This window comes from Carex rostrata, chromosome 8 (assembly GCF_964058835.1).
Source record: "Carex rostrata chromosome 8, lpCarRost1.2, whole genome shotgun sequence".
Taxonomy (NCBI): Eukaryota; Viridiplantae; Streptophyta; class Magnoliopsida; order Poales; family Cyperaceae; genus Carex; species Carex rostrata.
The window spans coordinates 6311238-6325484 of NC_135925.1; the positions used below are offsets into that span (position 1 = coordinate 6311238).

At 36.0% G+C, this 14247-nt stretch overlaps 2 protein-coding genes across 4 annotated transcripts; both read right to left on the bottom strand.

Moving 5' to 3' along the window:
• Positions 1–430: 430 nt before the first annotated feature.
• LOC144558662 (protein ARV 2-like) lies at positions 431–6298 on the bottom strand. Of its 2 annotated transcripts, XM_078307511.1 has the most exons (12): positions 5870–6298; positions 5500–5626; positions 5003–5085; positions 3303–3673; positions 3143–3190; positions 2795–2884; positions 2485–2530; positions 2323–2399; positions 1786–1880; positions 1487–1553; positions 1295–1370; positions 431–1202 (listed from the first exon to the last, which is right to left on the bottom strand). In XM_078307511.1, the coding sequence occupies exons 4-12, from the start codon at positions 3432–3434 to the stop codon at positions 1105–1107; spliced, it is 729 nt and encodes a 242-aa protein (XP_078163637.1). In that variant the 5' UTR covers positions 3435–3673; positions 5003–5085; positions 5500–5626; positions 5870–6298; the 3' UTR covers positions 431–1104. The 2 variants fall into 2 exon arrangements, with proteins under 2 accessions (XP_078163637.1, XP_078163638.1); XM_078307512.1 differs by lacking the exons at positions 5003–5085; positions 5500–5626; positions 5870–6298 and adding an exon at positions 4268–4971.
• A 511-nt stretch (positions 6299–6809) lies between these two features.
• Positions 6810–13959, bottom strand: HDH (histidinol dehydrogenase). 2 transcript variants are annotated; one of them, XM_078307183.1, is made up of 15 exons: positions 13824–13959; positions 13382–13517; positions 12518–12639; positions 11958–12010; positions 11795–11867; positions 11137–11238; positions 10929–11030; positions 10738–10809; positions 10478–10540; positions 10329–10370; positions 10068–10127; positions 9655–9765; positions 9103–9273; positions 7621–7711; positions 6810–7286 (listed from the first exon to the last, which is right to left on the bottom strand). In XM_078307183.1, the coding sequence occupies exons 2-15, from the start codon at positions 13500–13502 to the stop codon at positions 7012–7014; spliced, it is 1458 nt and encodes a 485-aa protein (XP_078163309.1). In that variant the 5' UTR covers positions 13503–13517; positions 13824–13959; the 3' UTR covers positions 6810–7011. The 2 variants fall into 2 exon arrangements, with proteins under 2 accessions (XP_078163309.1, XP_078163310.1); XM_078307184.1 differs by lacking the exon at positions 13382–13517 and having other exon boundaries at positions 13824–13931.
• Positions 13960–14247: the final 288 nt, after the last annotated feature.

Sequence of the window (14247 nt, forward strand, 5' to 3'; positions counted from 1 at the left end):
TAAAACCTAATTTAAATACAAGACCTAAGAAGGAAAAAGAAACCAATACATGCTTAATGTACTCAGAAAGTTTTAAAGTTCCATGTTTACCACTAATAAACCCAAAATATTATTTGTACCTCTATGTAACTTAAATTTGAATATACTCATGGGTTAAAACTCCTGTTGTTAAATTGACCAATTCTTTCCACTTTATTGAGCATTCTTCATAAAATAACAATGCTATGCAAATTTCATCTTTTCATATTACCATTAACATCGTCTCTAATCTCTACAATTCATTCGGCCTTATCTATTCATTTGAAAACATCAACCCTGCTCACAGGAACAAAGGAAAAAACAAGATTACCTTCAAAGCAACAATACTAATCCCAAATAAAAGTTTCAATTTGTTTGATTATATGATTATTCCAACAAATGACAAATTAAATAGCACTGGAATAAACATATTTTGAACCATAACATTATATTATACAAACACAAACAAAATAAGGTGCCCATGAAATTTTGTTCTCCCAAATTTCCCCTTTAAATTTGGAGGGCATACTAGAAGGCAATGTCATAAAATGTAGCCCGCAAACTGCTTATTCTGTAGAAAACTGCATGCATAAGAGTATGCACGGCATATCCAATAGCAACTCTATATTTTCAAAATTTCCATCCAGTTCGGCATATAAATTGAAGACCTGACTCTATCATTTAATAAATCTAAGAAATATGAATTATTTCCTATTTTTTACCAAGTTCTCTAGAGATTTCAATTTAGTTTGCAAGTTTTGAAACTCTTTTGAAAACATACATCTGCATATCCTACCACATTTCATCTGCATACCAGTTATGCATTATGCAGTGACCAACTGCATGCTTATTAAAAATTGCATTCTAAAACATTGCAGGGTAATTTCATAGCCAAAAGCCAAGCCTGAGATTTAGTAAAAACTAACCATGGTAAAGCTACCATCTAATCAACATAGTTGCAATTTTGAAACAATTGGAGCTTCTGGTAGGAATACATTCTATTTTATTTTCTAGAGGGGAAACTTGAAATCTTTAGACCTCTGAACAATGTGCTAGATACTTAGCCTAAATTTATAGAGATATATACTATAATAGCTGTAGCAGCCAGTGGTTGATCAGGATCTTCGTGACATGGGCCAAACAGCATATACCAACACACCAGCCAATCTGTGACTGAGTTACCACTGTTGAAAAACCAATAACGAAGAAAATATAATATAAACCAAATGAGCATAGACAAAGAAAACAAATTTTCAAATTTTAAAACAATCAGAACCTCTTAAAGCAACTATATTTGATGAGAGAACAAAAATGTTGACTATGTGAATAACTGATAATGGAGACTCCCACACCTGCATTTTGTAAAGGAAAAAAAAAACAATAAAGTCAAGAATCGTGTGCTTGCCAAAACAGAAGAGATCATTACTTTATTTTATAATTTTATCAAGATAAAAGGTAGTATACATACCATAGTTGATAAGAGGAACAACTTCAAATAGCTCGAAATGATAATCGCCAATATGACTTCTCGATACCTAAATATACCATGATAAATATAAAAAACAGCATATAAGTCCCCCCCCAACCCACCCCACCCACCCACACACACACACACACACACACACACACACACACACACAATGGTGTTAACCCTTATCTTTCAATATCAGTTAAGTGGTTATAGAACTTGAGTAACTTTTCTAGATCTGGATGTTTGACTTTGTAAGGGTAGGCTACAAGTTCAGTAAAGAAACATAAGAAGTTCACCTTTCAATGTTGTATGAGAAGTTGAGAACAAACTTTGAACCCATAAGAATGAAAAGCATAAATATGATATCTTCTACCAATGCACCAGTAAGAATCTGAGAAATGAAAAATGAATAAATTCAAACACTGAAGAAGTCTAGTAAGTGAAGAAAGACAAAATACAGTTTGGTTTAAGGTACGCTATTGGTTTTACAAACTTAACCAGTCAAGATTGTTTTTTTTTTTTAAACCTTTGCAGAGGCTGCGAAGTCGTGAGGGGGAATCAAACTCTCGGCCTTTAGGTAACCAACAATCCTAGGACTTTTTCCTAGCCAATTGTGTCTGTGCTACCTCCCTTTTCAACCAGTCAAGATTGTTGTTGTGTGAATTGTTTTCCTTTACACCTTTACTGATAATGGTCTAGTTGAGACTTGCCAAATTGGTAAAAGCTTTACTATATGATTTGACAGCATAATGGTCAGCTATTTGATAGTTTCCTACTTATAATTTCCAATCGCATCCCTGCAACAACAAAAAGTTTCGTACTCATTAAAATACCTTTGCACAACACCAAATGGCTGAAAGTAGACTATCTGAAGAATCCAAAGCACCACCATTCAAGAAAGAAATTTTATCTTAAAATTGTCAAGGATCTTTGACAAGTCACATAGACACAAACTATAAATATTACTGGAAAACAAAGAGAGCTTGGGAGGATACATGCATCGAGGAAAATATAAGCAAGAACTGAACTTTGCAATATGCCCTGCAAAATATTAAAATTTGTGGCACATAAATTAGGTATTACTAGCTAGAAATTTTGAGGAAAATTATTTCTAATGCAGTGGTATTGAACCCTCCTCCAATTACAACTGTCTAGTAAATAGTCAAACATTCTTTTCATCCTTTTTTGTAAGTACAGCAACTGTTTGTACCATACAGGTCATCTCACATAGCCATAATAACTGCCAGGTGAAGCAGGAGAAATTAGGAGAAACTAAAATTATTATGCACTATTGTTTCAGGCTACCTTGTATGCATCTGAATCAAGATAGAGCATGTTAAACAACAAATGTCGATATGCCTCCACCTTGTGCAGAATCAGATCGATCAAGATAATCTACAAAATGAAAAAGAATTTTGAATAATAGTTAACAAAGGCATAACTAATGTAAGCCGTATTTTTTGCTTTCTAGATTTTAAGCATTGTTTAGGGCCTAATAAAGCTGTATTACCACAATTTGAAAGTAATAACTGGTAATAAAAGTACCAGCAGGGTGGTGCAGATTTATACTGGCATGTACCAGGCAATATGGTAATCCATATCAACCCAATCACCTCACCACGAAACATCTCACTGAGATTTAAAGAAATTTACCATAAATTCACACTCGATGTACGGATCAGCAACAGCTTTGCACTTCTCCTGACAAGAGAATTAACATGATCTCTCAATTTCATGAAAGTCTATGTAAAGGTTAATCAACATAACAGATTGAAAAGAAGAGAATGAGTGGAGAAAGTATAATCTCTCATACACATTTCATCAAACGGATGTTGCCAGGGGAGTACTGCACATATAGCATCCGTACAAGTGAGCCACATCCGATGCACCGGGTTGCTGACGAGGCATTGTTCTGACCTTCCATTGGGATTTTGAATGCCGGCATTTAGTTGGATCTGAAGTCTAATCCGACAGGCTTTGGCTCAAATCCTTCCAATCTGCAATCCTCGGAATCGTTCAATCTCGCCGGGTTGTACTCATGGAAGCATCCACGACAGCTGACTAGTACGAGGTAGAGGCAGGAGTACTTTCAGGTAGTACCAGCTCAGTTCAGTGTTTTGGTTTGGAATTTGAGTTAAAATTTTGGGCATTTGCATAAAGTCCGGGGAGCCACTTTTGCACTTCCTGACCAAATTTACCAGAATCAAGCGGAATTCGTGTCATCTAAGGTAACATAATATTACTTTTTAGATCCGCACCGTCCGATCATAATCTGCACTAAAATTAAGGGTCTCCAGACATTCCACCGGTCCAAATTCTGATCAGACGGTCTGGAACAAAATATATTTTCTTGAGAAATTAGATATATTGGTTTAATTTTAGTATATCTAAACCAAGGCAAAGTCTAGATCCTTGCATTGACCCGTTTTCTCCTTGCAAATTAGATGGCAATAATTATGTGTAAAAGCAATATAAAATCGTCACCCTTAGTTACCAAAGATAAAAGAAAATATATTAAGTTCATTAATTTAGTTTTTACATATCACTTCGAGCTCTAGTACCATTGTAAAGGCTTAATTGAAAGATAAACAGGTAACAGTTTTTGATACAAATATTACATGGTTGTACCAAGTCCGAATAATGCCTAAAAGAATTTCATAAAGACACTAAGCAAATTTTATCTATTCAATTCAATAGAATAACCTATACCTAAACTTGCTCAATTTCAACACTCTAAAATTAGGTGGAAAGGAAATCAACCAAGAAATAGAGGAATACTATGAATCACAAGTCTCAGTAGAAAGTGCGCTTCTTCTTCTCAATCCGAGTAACGACCACTAGCGTAAATTAGGGATGGCAATGGGCCGAGCCCACGGGTATTTTGTCAAGCCCAGGCTTGGCCTGCCCGTTAAAAATCAATGGCCCGCCTGCCTGGCCCAAACTGACGGGCTTGAAAATTTAGGCCCGGCCTGCCCATGCCTGCCTGCCTATGCCCATGGGCTGCCTTACCCGGCCCGGCCGTGCCGGGCCCAACCAAACCAACAACAATTTTTTGTATAATCAACAGTTCAACAAAGCATAAATTAATACTAAGCACATATTAAAAAAAATATATCCAAGGTGATATGACAGCACATCCCTAAGCAAAATAGCACAGATTTTAAGCATATAATTCATCACAACAGATATTAAACATATTAAAAAATCATACTGGGTTTATTTTAAAAATAACTATACCAGAGGCCACTTCCACATTTTATTGGTGTATTCATTCAAATCACAGAACCAACAACAATATGGATATATAGACATATGGATAGAAAGCTAATTTAAGAAAAAGATGCAAAATGAAAAATATCATGACTATATGGATAGACATATAGGAAAATACATTTGCTGGTTATATGGATGAAATAAACTGAAATTCACAACACAGCTTTGTTATGTCTCCCGTATGTAAACCTAGGCTTCCACAATTCAGCACTTAAGTACTTAAAAAAATTTGAAATTTACCAATTTCCAGCAAAGTCGAAGCGAAAGATACTAATTCCTTTCTTAGTAATTGCTGCTGCAAGGTTGAGCATTATAACGTCATCCTGAAATTAGAAAAAAAAATTATACAAAAAAAAATAAGATAGAGAGAGGTACAGCATTTCTAAGAATAGAAGAGCCATAAATTCAACTGTAGTCCCTGCAACTAGAAGTACTATTTGAGATTTATATTTGAAAAACGCAGTCCCTGCAACTAGTCTTAAAACTTGTGGCATTAAAACCCTCCTCAGTGAACAATTCAAAAATAGTTATTTGAGATTTAATTTTATTAGCACTGATTTGGCACCGTGACCATGGGCAATGGATACCTCCTCATGGTCTACAAGTAAATGCAATATTTTGTTCCTCAAGACTGAGTGTTATAACAACTAACAAGCACTATAATGACAATGCCACGAAAACTGCATATCAACCCAAAAATTTTCACTCTAGTTTAAGCAAATTCTATTAGTCAGTACCTTACTAGACCTGAAACCATGAGAAAGGATCACAAGTTCACAACCCCCTTAGAACCAGTGTTGTGCAGCACGCCAACAAGCTTCTCTCCATGTTTGTTTGTTATTTCAAGCCTTTCTTCTGATATGTCTGTTTTATTTCACAGGGAAACAAAATAAATCATTAGTATTGAGAAAGGATGCATACGTGACAATTTCAATAGCAAAATTTATTTTGATCTTCTCAGTTAAAATGCCAAATTGGTGACTACAATTTCAGTATTCCAGTTTAATTATACGAGCATGAATCAGTAGCCCTTAAGCAGAGCTAAGTTTCAGTTCAGAAAAACGAAAGCAAACGACAATCGATGGAAGAGAGAGGGAGCAAACTAACCTGATAGAAGAGCGATGCATATCGGTTTTGAGGGCGTGACTGGTGTCGTCGTGGTGGAGGACTGGCACCGTGGCCAAGGACTGGTGGCAGGAAGAGAGGGAGAAAGACAAGAGAGTCGGAGAGAGTGACAGAGAGAGAGATGGAGTGAGGGAGGTAGATCAGATCTGTGGTGGCGGAGGCTCCGCGGTGGCTATCCGGTGGCGGAGTGAGTAACAGAGAGAGCCGACAGAGAGAGGGGGCTAAGAGACGGAGAGAGAGAGAGAGAGAGAGCGAAAGAGACTCAGAGAGAAATAGAAAAGGGTCTAGAGGTAGCATGTGATAGATGGAAAAAAGGGTCCATGAGAGATGATGACATTGTTCCCATTCCATCTTACTGAATCCGCTTACGCTTGTACAAAGAGCTGAAAAGTTGTAATTTTGAGCAAGAACAATAGGAGCAATGAAATGAGAAGACTGTGTGAAGAAGTTGTAATATCCGATCAATACAGAAACATCATGCTGTGCCTGTGCACGCCATGAACCTAGAGTTCGCATCTGCTGATATTGAAAGTGACCATATAATTGCATCGTAGTTTCTGGCAACCGTTCAACAAAAATCAAATTTTATAAAAGGATTTTTTTTTTTTTTTTTTTTTTTGGCGAACCGCAATTCAAAGGGCCAAAAAACTACTTCGGGAGATACTTGTTCCTACCAAACCCTCTCTTCCAACCAACTTTTGCTCCAAATTAACGAATCAGGAAGCATAGTTTTCATACTCAACCCTCTGTCCTGCCTTTCTCATCTTCTTACCAGTTACCTTCGTATTAGCAAATTCTTGCATACAATGGGAATTTCTCAGCTTGTACCATCCTCATCTGTACACTTGCACAGAATTATTTTTTAACACAAATAAACAAGCTTAAATTAATTTTTTTATCATTCAAAGAATGACACAAGATCAATAGACTTAAATTGACAACCACAACAACACAATGAATCACAAGAAAGAAGATAATAAGTTTCACAATGACAAAATACTGGAGTATCAAAAATGTTTATTGTATCACAATGAATCATTGCTCTTGACTTCTCTTATGAACCAGGATTTATTTCATTATAATCCGCTGCTAAAGCTTTGACAGATTCAGCGTTTCTAAAAGAATCAAACAGTTACAGTAGATTCAATCTCTTGGAGCCTTAAAGTAACAGCTCTCTTATGGGCCTCCAATCCCTCCACCTCGGCCATTTTAGCCACAAAAGGACCCAATTTCTTAAGACCCTCCTCGGACAAAGACTGCACCGTGATATATTTTAGAAATGAATTCAATGAAACACCACTGTACATTCTCGCATACCCATAAGTGGGAAGTACATGGTTTGTACCACTAGCATAGTCTCCTACACTCTCAGGGGTCCACTGCCCCAAAAACACTGACCCTGAAATGAAATAACATTCAATATCTTAGATGTATTATAAATAATTTGAGACGTCTTAATTGATATAAATCAGAGTAATTGAAGTGGATATTGAACATTTATTATTTATCATTTACTAAGGGCTACAAAAAAAATGCTCGTTTGTACAACGGCTTACAGCTCAAGGTACTGTTCCGCATGTACCGACCTTTAAAAGCCCCCAAAAAAAAAATCAACTTTTTGTAACTTAAAATCAAGGTACCAGGTGAGATAATTTAAGAATAGCTAGCTGTATGCTTGACTCAAATATTTGGTAATCTTGAAAGTGTCAAATATTATTGAAGTTAAGATGTACCTGCATTCTCAATTAACCCCTCCCATCTCTCAGCATCTTTAACATTGACTATTAGATGCTCAGGAGCATACAAGTTTGAAAAGGATATTGCCTACGCAGCAAGAAAAATAACAAGGTGAAAAAAATTTAGACAAAGAAACAACCTTAGGTTTCATTTCTAGCCTACCCCAACTTGTTTGAGACCAAAGGTTTGATTGTTGTTGTTGTTGTTGTAAACAACCAGAAGTTAGCTCAAATTTCAACTATGGAGGACCTGGGATATTGTCAATTCAGCCCAATCAGACAAAAATTAACCTTCCAATGTGCAACTACGCCTCAACCAACACTTGGCTAAGCACATTTACTAGATGTTTCACAGTTATGGAATTAAAAAGCAAACACAAAGGGATCTAAAATTATATGACCGTGATTTTCATTTTGCAGGGGCAACATATGAAACGTAAAATATAAAGAGTTTATGAAGAGGAGAAATTTTTTGCCTTAGCTGAACCAACAATTACCTTGTTACTGAAATTGTGCTATAATAGTTAAATTGAACACCAAATAAGACACAAAGTCCCCCCCCCCCCCCCCCCCCTCTTACGCCTTGTTTGGATGGAGAGTAGAGGAAGCAAGGGGAGATGAAGAATAGAAGGTAATAGAATGGAATAGAAATGAAGATTAACATATTTAACTTCTCTGTGTTTGGATAATTAATGAGAGAAAATCAATTTAATTTTTTTCTTTCCATCTTATTTCTTGTTTGATTGATTAAAATTTAGAAGGTTAATGAGAAATTTGGTGGTTATTGTAGGTTTACAACAAAAAACTTGTATGAGAATTATATTAGTAAGATATAGGACTAGACATTTGTGTTATTTTTTCTAAAAATATTTGTAACAAATATTTTTCCATCCGTTACACCACAAATTAGGAGGGAAACCAATTCTATTGATTATAATGATACAAGGTTAAACCTTTCACCTCCTGTACTCTTCACCTCCGACATCATTTTGTCAACCAAACACAATTCGACAAAAAGTTTTCTTTTCTTTCCATTCCATCCCTTCCTCTACTCTCCATCCAAACAAGGTGTTAATAAAGGAAAAAAAAAACCTGTACTAAAATTCCCAAAAGTATAACTAATGGTAATTTCAGGTGTAGAACTGAAAAATGAAAAAGTATCAAATGTAACCCTGCAATGAGAAAAACAAAGATTACTAAATAGAGGAAACATGGCTAGCCCTACAAAAGAGACAGAAATGCTCTCCAGTCACCACACCCGTCCCAATCGACATCGAAAATGACAAGATTACCCTTCTGAGGGGTCCATCTACACATAAGTGAAAAAGGACAAGTAGGTGACTTGTGTACCTCTAAAGAAATTAGGGAAAGGGGCATATGTGTCTTCACTAGCTTGTAGAAAAGCACGGGTGGTTCTCATTTTTCAGAGCTACACATTACAGTTTTATACTCTCAAAGCAATTATCCCGATAAACTAACCTCAACCATGTCTCTAGCGAAGACAATGAAGCTGTGGCTGAGAGCTTTAGAGGCAAAATCTCCTCTAGGGAGAGAATCACATTGTTTGCTCACTTCAGCTTCTATGGCCTCCACATCAATGTCTTCCCCTGCTACTACCAAAACCACCTGACTATCGGGCCCATGCTCAGCCTAAATTGGAATTAAAACCAAAGGACTATTTACAAATCCAAAAATTTCCATCATTATTCTTTTGAAGAATAGTAGTACATGTGTAACTATATGTGTTATGTCAAATTATAACAGCTATAATTAATTTATCTCATATTTCCTTGACTGTGGTAGGAATAAAAATGGAATTTTCAGGTAACCAAGAAGTATAATATATGTTAGCATGTCTAGTGGAGTTGCTACAAAATGATACAGGAAAGGTCCTCAATGACTAGTCATGTGATAACTAACTATGTTGAAGGTCAAACTTATACTTAGAATAGACAAAAAGTTAAAAGAATACTTGAATAAACAAGCATAGTAAAAAGATATCTAATGCAATGAAGATCAACAAATTAGTACCTGAGAGAGAAGATCAGCAGCTACATGGACAGGATTGGCATACCTATCAGCGATTACCAAAACCTCTGAGGGGCCCGCCGGCATGTCTATTGACACCATAGCTTCACTGTTCTGAACAAAACAAGAAGCTCATTGTCGCATAAACTGTGATGACATCAATACTTTTAGAGGTGAATTCTTATGCTTCTGTACAGGGACAAAGCTTGTGTACTTCTTACTGAGGATGAACACATTGGAATGTTTTTGTTGTATGCTACACAATGTTACACAATGGATTTCAGAACTGCATGAGTTCTGCATGACTTCTGCAAGTCTGTTGATTACGATCGAATTTTGAATTCTCATGGTAATGGTACTAGTATCTCCTGTACCAGTTATGTAGCAAGTAATTCAAAATGGTACAAAAGACATACCTGGAGTATCATTTTCGCTGCTGTGACATACTGATTTCCTGGTCCAAAAATTTTCTCAACCTATGCACACAAACAAATAAATAGTGTCATCCACATGTTGGGAGAATCATTTTTCTTGTTACGTCTGATAAGCATTTACCAGAATTAAGATATATCTACTGTTCTGGAATGAGTATACTATGTTGTTAGATTGAAACATTCAGTACATTGATACTTGGCAAGGCAACTCCAAAAGAACAAGTAAAAGAAGGGTCTAGTCACCTTGGGACAAGATGAGGTTCCCCAAGCCATTGATGAGATTGCCTGCATGCAAAAATATATGTAATTGCTCATCTAACTACAGATTAGTTCCAGTTTAAGCAAGGCAAAATTACAAAAAAAAAAAAAAGGAACTTGAATAATTTCTCAACCTGAGCTCCACCGGCTTTAAGTATATGAGTGACGCCAGCTTTCTTTGCACAGTAAAGAACTTCCTACAAAAGAAATGCCTTTATAACTGTCATGATGAAAATTGGATGCACTAAGACTATTATAGATGTTGTACCACCCTATTGCTTTAATGGCTTTTTGGTGTTTAACTGCAGAACTGGCACTTGCACAACTGGGAATTGAATTAGGTAATTTGGTACATGGAAGTAGCATTGCACATTTTGAAATTATTGGAATGTACCTTACAAATAGAACCATCACGGCTAGGGGGTGTGGCAAGAACAATAGTTTTGCAACCAGCGATCTGAGCAGGCTATTAAATTATAAACAAAATTATAAATTAAAACAAAATATATATATATATATATTGAAGCAGCAGTCATAAAAAGGAGCAACTAATCATGCTTATGCTTATAAGATAATTCCTTGTACCACTGCAAGCATTAGAGCGGTAGACGGTAGAACTGCAGTACCACCAGGTACATAAAGCCCAACAGAACCAATAGGCCTTGATATTCTTTTGCATTTTACACCCTAAGAGTATACAGTTGGAAAAAAAATCAAGTGGGAAAAAACAAAAACAAGCCTCTTTTCAAAAAGAATATGCTAAGGAAAGAAACCAAAGATAGAAATGAATCACCTTCATGTTTTCAATAATTTTCTCCGGAAGCTTTTGTGCTGCATGAAATGCATAGATATTATCATAGGCTACATCAAATGCTTCCTTTACTTCTGGATCAATCTGCATATAATCAAAATATTTAAAAGGAATCCAAAGAAGAAGAATCCCATTCATAAAACTTGGTATTAGTCCCAAAGAAACCTCGTGATACAGACATACCACTGCAAAATGACAAATATTGTACATACCACTGGAAAATGAGAAAAAATATTCATACCACTCACCATACTTCAACAAACCTTGACTTTTAATGTTTTCCTATTGTTCAGAAAAACAAAGATGCAGGTTCCCTATTGATACCCTTCTAGGTGTATCTTTGTGAGAGGTTCTATTGCAGTGGGATGATCCCACTAGGCCAGATTTCTAGCGAAATACTCCTATTTTCCTTCCATTAAGAGAGACCGTTTATAGAACTTATCAGAAAAGGGGGAAGCAGTGTAAAGAGGTTATTTCTGATGATATATACGTGTACCCAATACATCATATCTACTCTCTCTAAGGTATGCTTGATAATATGGCAATGCTAGTTATGCAGAATATCAAATGCTATTTAAAGTTTTGAAACTGTCACTGTAAAAGAATATATTGTGCAATATTGGAAGAAACAAAATAACACCTCTACATCTGGCAAGCCACTGACAAGCTCCACTATACTGTCTAGTACAACCTTGTCAAATTTAGCTGTATAACTGAACAACAAATAAACTTAAGAGGAAGTGCAAAACTAAAATGTTAATGACAAAATATTGTGCGCTAAAGGATAAAGATAAAAAAGTTACTCTTTAACTGCTTCATCTCCTCTTGTTCTAACGTCATCCACAATAGGAGTCACCTAATATGAAATGCTTATTAGAAAAATAACCATTCTAACAAAAATTAAAGCAGATCCTATCAATACTTGCCAAGAAATGGACAAGCAGTTAAATCTGTCCACATGAAAGAGTTATCATCCAAATTTCAGAAATTTGTCAAAATATAAACATACACCATTCTCACAGAAGTATATTGGTACTGGCATGTACCAGTACTTGTTAATATTCATTGTAGTAATTTAGCATAATATGTCCATTTATAAACTAAATCAGCTCTAGAGCAGCCTCAAAAGCAATGTAATAACAAATTAAAGAAAAAAATATTGAAATGGAGCATCTGGCAGCAACCAAGTTGTTGCCAGCACATTCCAGTACTAATTCAGGTATTGTCAACCTTCCTAGTTGGATGATGTGAAGTAAGCTTAAATCAAATATAATCAAAACATTATCATGTCTTAGTTCAACTACGGTATTCAAACAAAATCTAGATACAAAATTTGATCTCTTTTTTAGATAAGGAAACTAACCGTACTAAAAATGGATGAAAAATCAATCCTGGGGCGAGACTTGAGTCCGTTGATCTCAGTATCACTCAAATCACATAGCTTATATGATTTCATTGCGCAACTAATTTGGAAAGTTTTCCAACCTAAAATTGACCAAATACAATTTATATTCTGAATTAGTAAGAAATGAGTGCATTTAGCCTGAAGTAAGCCTCACTCCTCCAACTTATCCAAAAAGTATGCTTCAATTTTGCCATGATTAACCCTCAAAATGTACAATCATATGTAAATTATCTCCAACTCACCCAAATTAGCCTCAATTTACACTAGAACACTAATATGTACTACCACACCAGACACCCGCACACAGATAATGCCCTCCTGAGTTTCAATCTTTTAGGGTCATGTAGTCCTTGAAACTTGCTACTGGCTTTATTTTAGTTAAGGGCCTTTTTCTTAATGTTCAGCTAAAATTTGATCTAAATGTTTAAATTCTTGCAGCTAAAATCATGCTTCTAAAGAGTGTTGATAAAGAAGCATGATATATAACTTAATTTAATTTATGCAACTTAGCAGAAACTATGATGCACTTTTCAAACAATCTAACCCTCTATTAATTACACTTCATTTAGTCTAGTAATTTAGCCTGATTTAACTCCTGATCTTGTAACCAAGAATAAGCCACCCAACCAGAAAAGGAAAATATATAGGTAATACTGATCCTGGACATCCACTGAAAAGATTCAAGCATAATGATGAAGTCCTTTTATTTAATTTAAAATTTTCAGCTGTTGAACTTCCACTGATGAATTAAACCTCATGTCAAAGAAACTTCCGGTAATATTTCATCGCAAATATTGATACAAAAAGCATCTAACTATTCACCTTTTGAAAAAGAAAACGTGGTAGTTCTATATCTAGGAGCTAGAACATTTCCAAAACCAAAAGTTTTATGCTTGATTAGAACTTGGCTACTCCTTGCAAAAGGAATGGGTTTGGCATCCATAAAGAACCTTCTCTCCTAAAAAAATATTTTTGAAGCAAGATCGATCATCAAGCAGAGATTTCAATAAAATGGTCACTGCGCTAATTGCTTGATTAATAGAAAATAAAAAAATGTGCCATTAAATGTTTATAAGTATACTATTGCTTATAGCCGGAAGTACAAAAAAAAAAAAAAACATAAGTATGCTATTGCTTAGCGTTCTCCCTTGAGGTGTGGAGGTGTGTGGAGGTGTGTGGTTGTGTGTGTGTCTGCGCGTGTGGGTGGGAGGGTGTATGCGTCGGTGCGCAAGTGTGAAGGTCAGATGTAGAGAGAGAGAGGTACCTTACGGAGAGTGTCCTGCCGTCGATAGATGGAGAGAGGGAAACCCCTGCGATTAGCGAGGAGCGGTTGAGTTGGGAGTGTTAAGAGTTCTGTGTTTACGAATTGCGACGACGGAGCTCGATCTGTAGATAATTGGGAAGGACGGATTTTAAGTGTAATTTTCTAATGGGCTATGCAAATTAATAGTTGGGCTTTTCAGTTTTGAGCTCTGTAGGGAAGTGAGACTGGGTTCAATGGCATCGTTTCTTTTATCTATGTATTTTTTTGTCATTTGGGCCTTCTCCTCTGTGATTGCAAGAGAGACCTGAGGGCTGAGCGAGGAGGTGAGGGCGAAAGACCGAAAGAGAAGAGAGAAGAGTTCAGAGTTCCGATAAACCCAAGGTTCTAAATAGCGATTATAGCGGCATAGCGGGGAGACCAAAAA

What these genes read in the sequence shown, in the direction of transcription:
- LOC144558662 (XM_078307511.1), bottom strand. Translation starts at nt 3,434, where the DNA reads ATGCCGGCATTCAAAATCCCAATGGAAGGTCAGAACAATGCCTCGTCA. An exon ending in TTGATTCAGATGCATACAAG is followed by an intron (nt 2,531 to 2,794) that starts GTAGCCTGAAAC and finishes AATATTTTGCAG; the next exon opens with GGCATATTGCAAAGTTCAGT. An exon ending in AAATATAGTTGCTTTAAGAG is followed by an intron (nt 1,203 to 1,294) that starts GTTCTGATTGTT and finishes GTTTTTCAACAG; the next exon opens with TGGTAACTCAGTCACAGATT.
- HDH (XM_078307183.1), bottom strand. Translation starts at nt 13,502, where the DNA reads ATGGATGCCAAACCCATTCCTTTTGCAAGGAGTAGCCAAGTTCTAATC. An exon ending in GGAGATGAAGCAGTTAAAGA is followed by an intron (nt 11,868 to 11,957) that starts GTAACTTTTTTA and finishes TTTGTTGTTCAG; the next exon opens with TTATACAGCTAAATTTGACA. An exon ending in GTGGCTTGCCAGATGTAGAG is followed by an intron (nt 11,239 to 11,794) that starts GTGTTATTTTGT and finishes GATTATATGCAG; the next exon opens with ATTGATCCAGAAGTAAAGGA.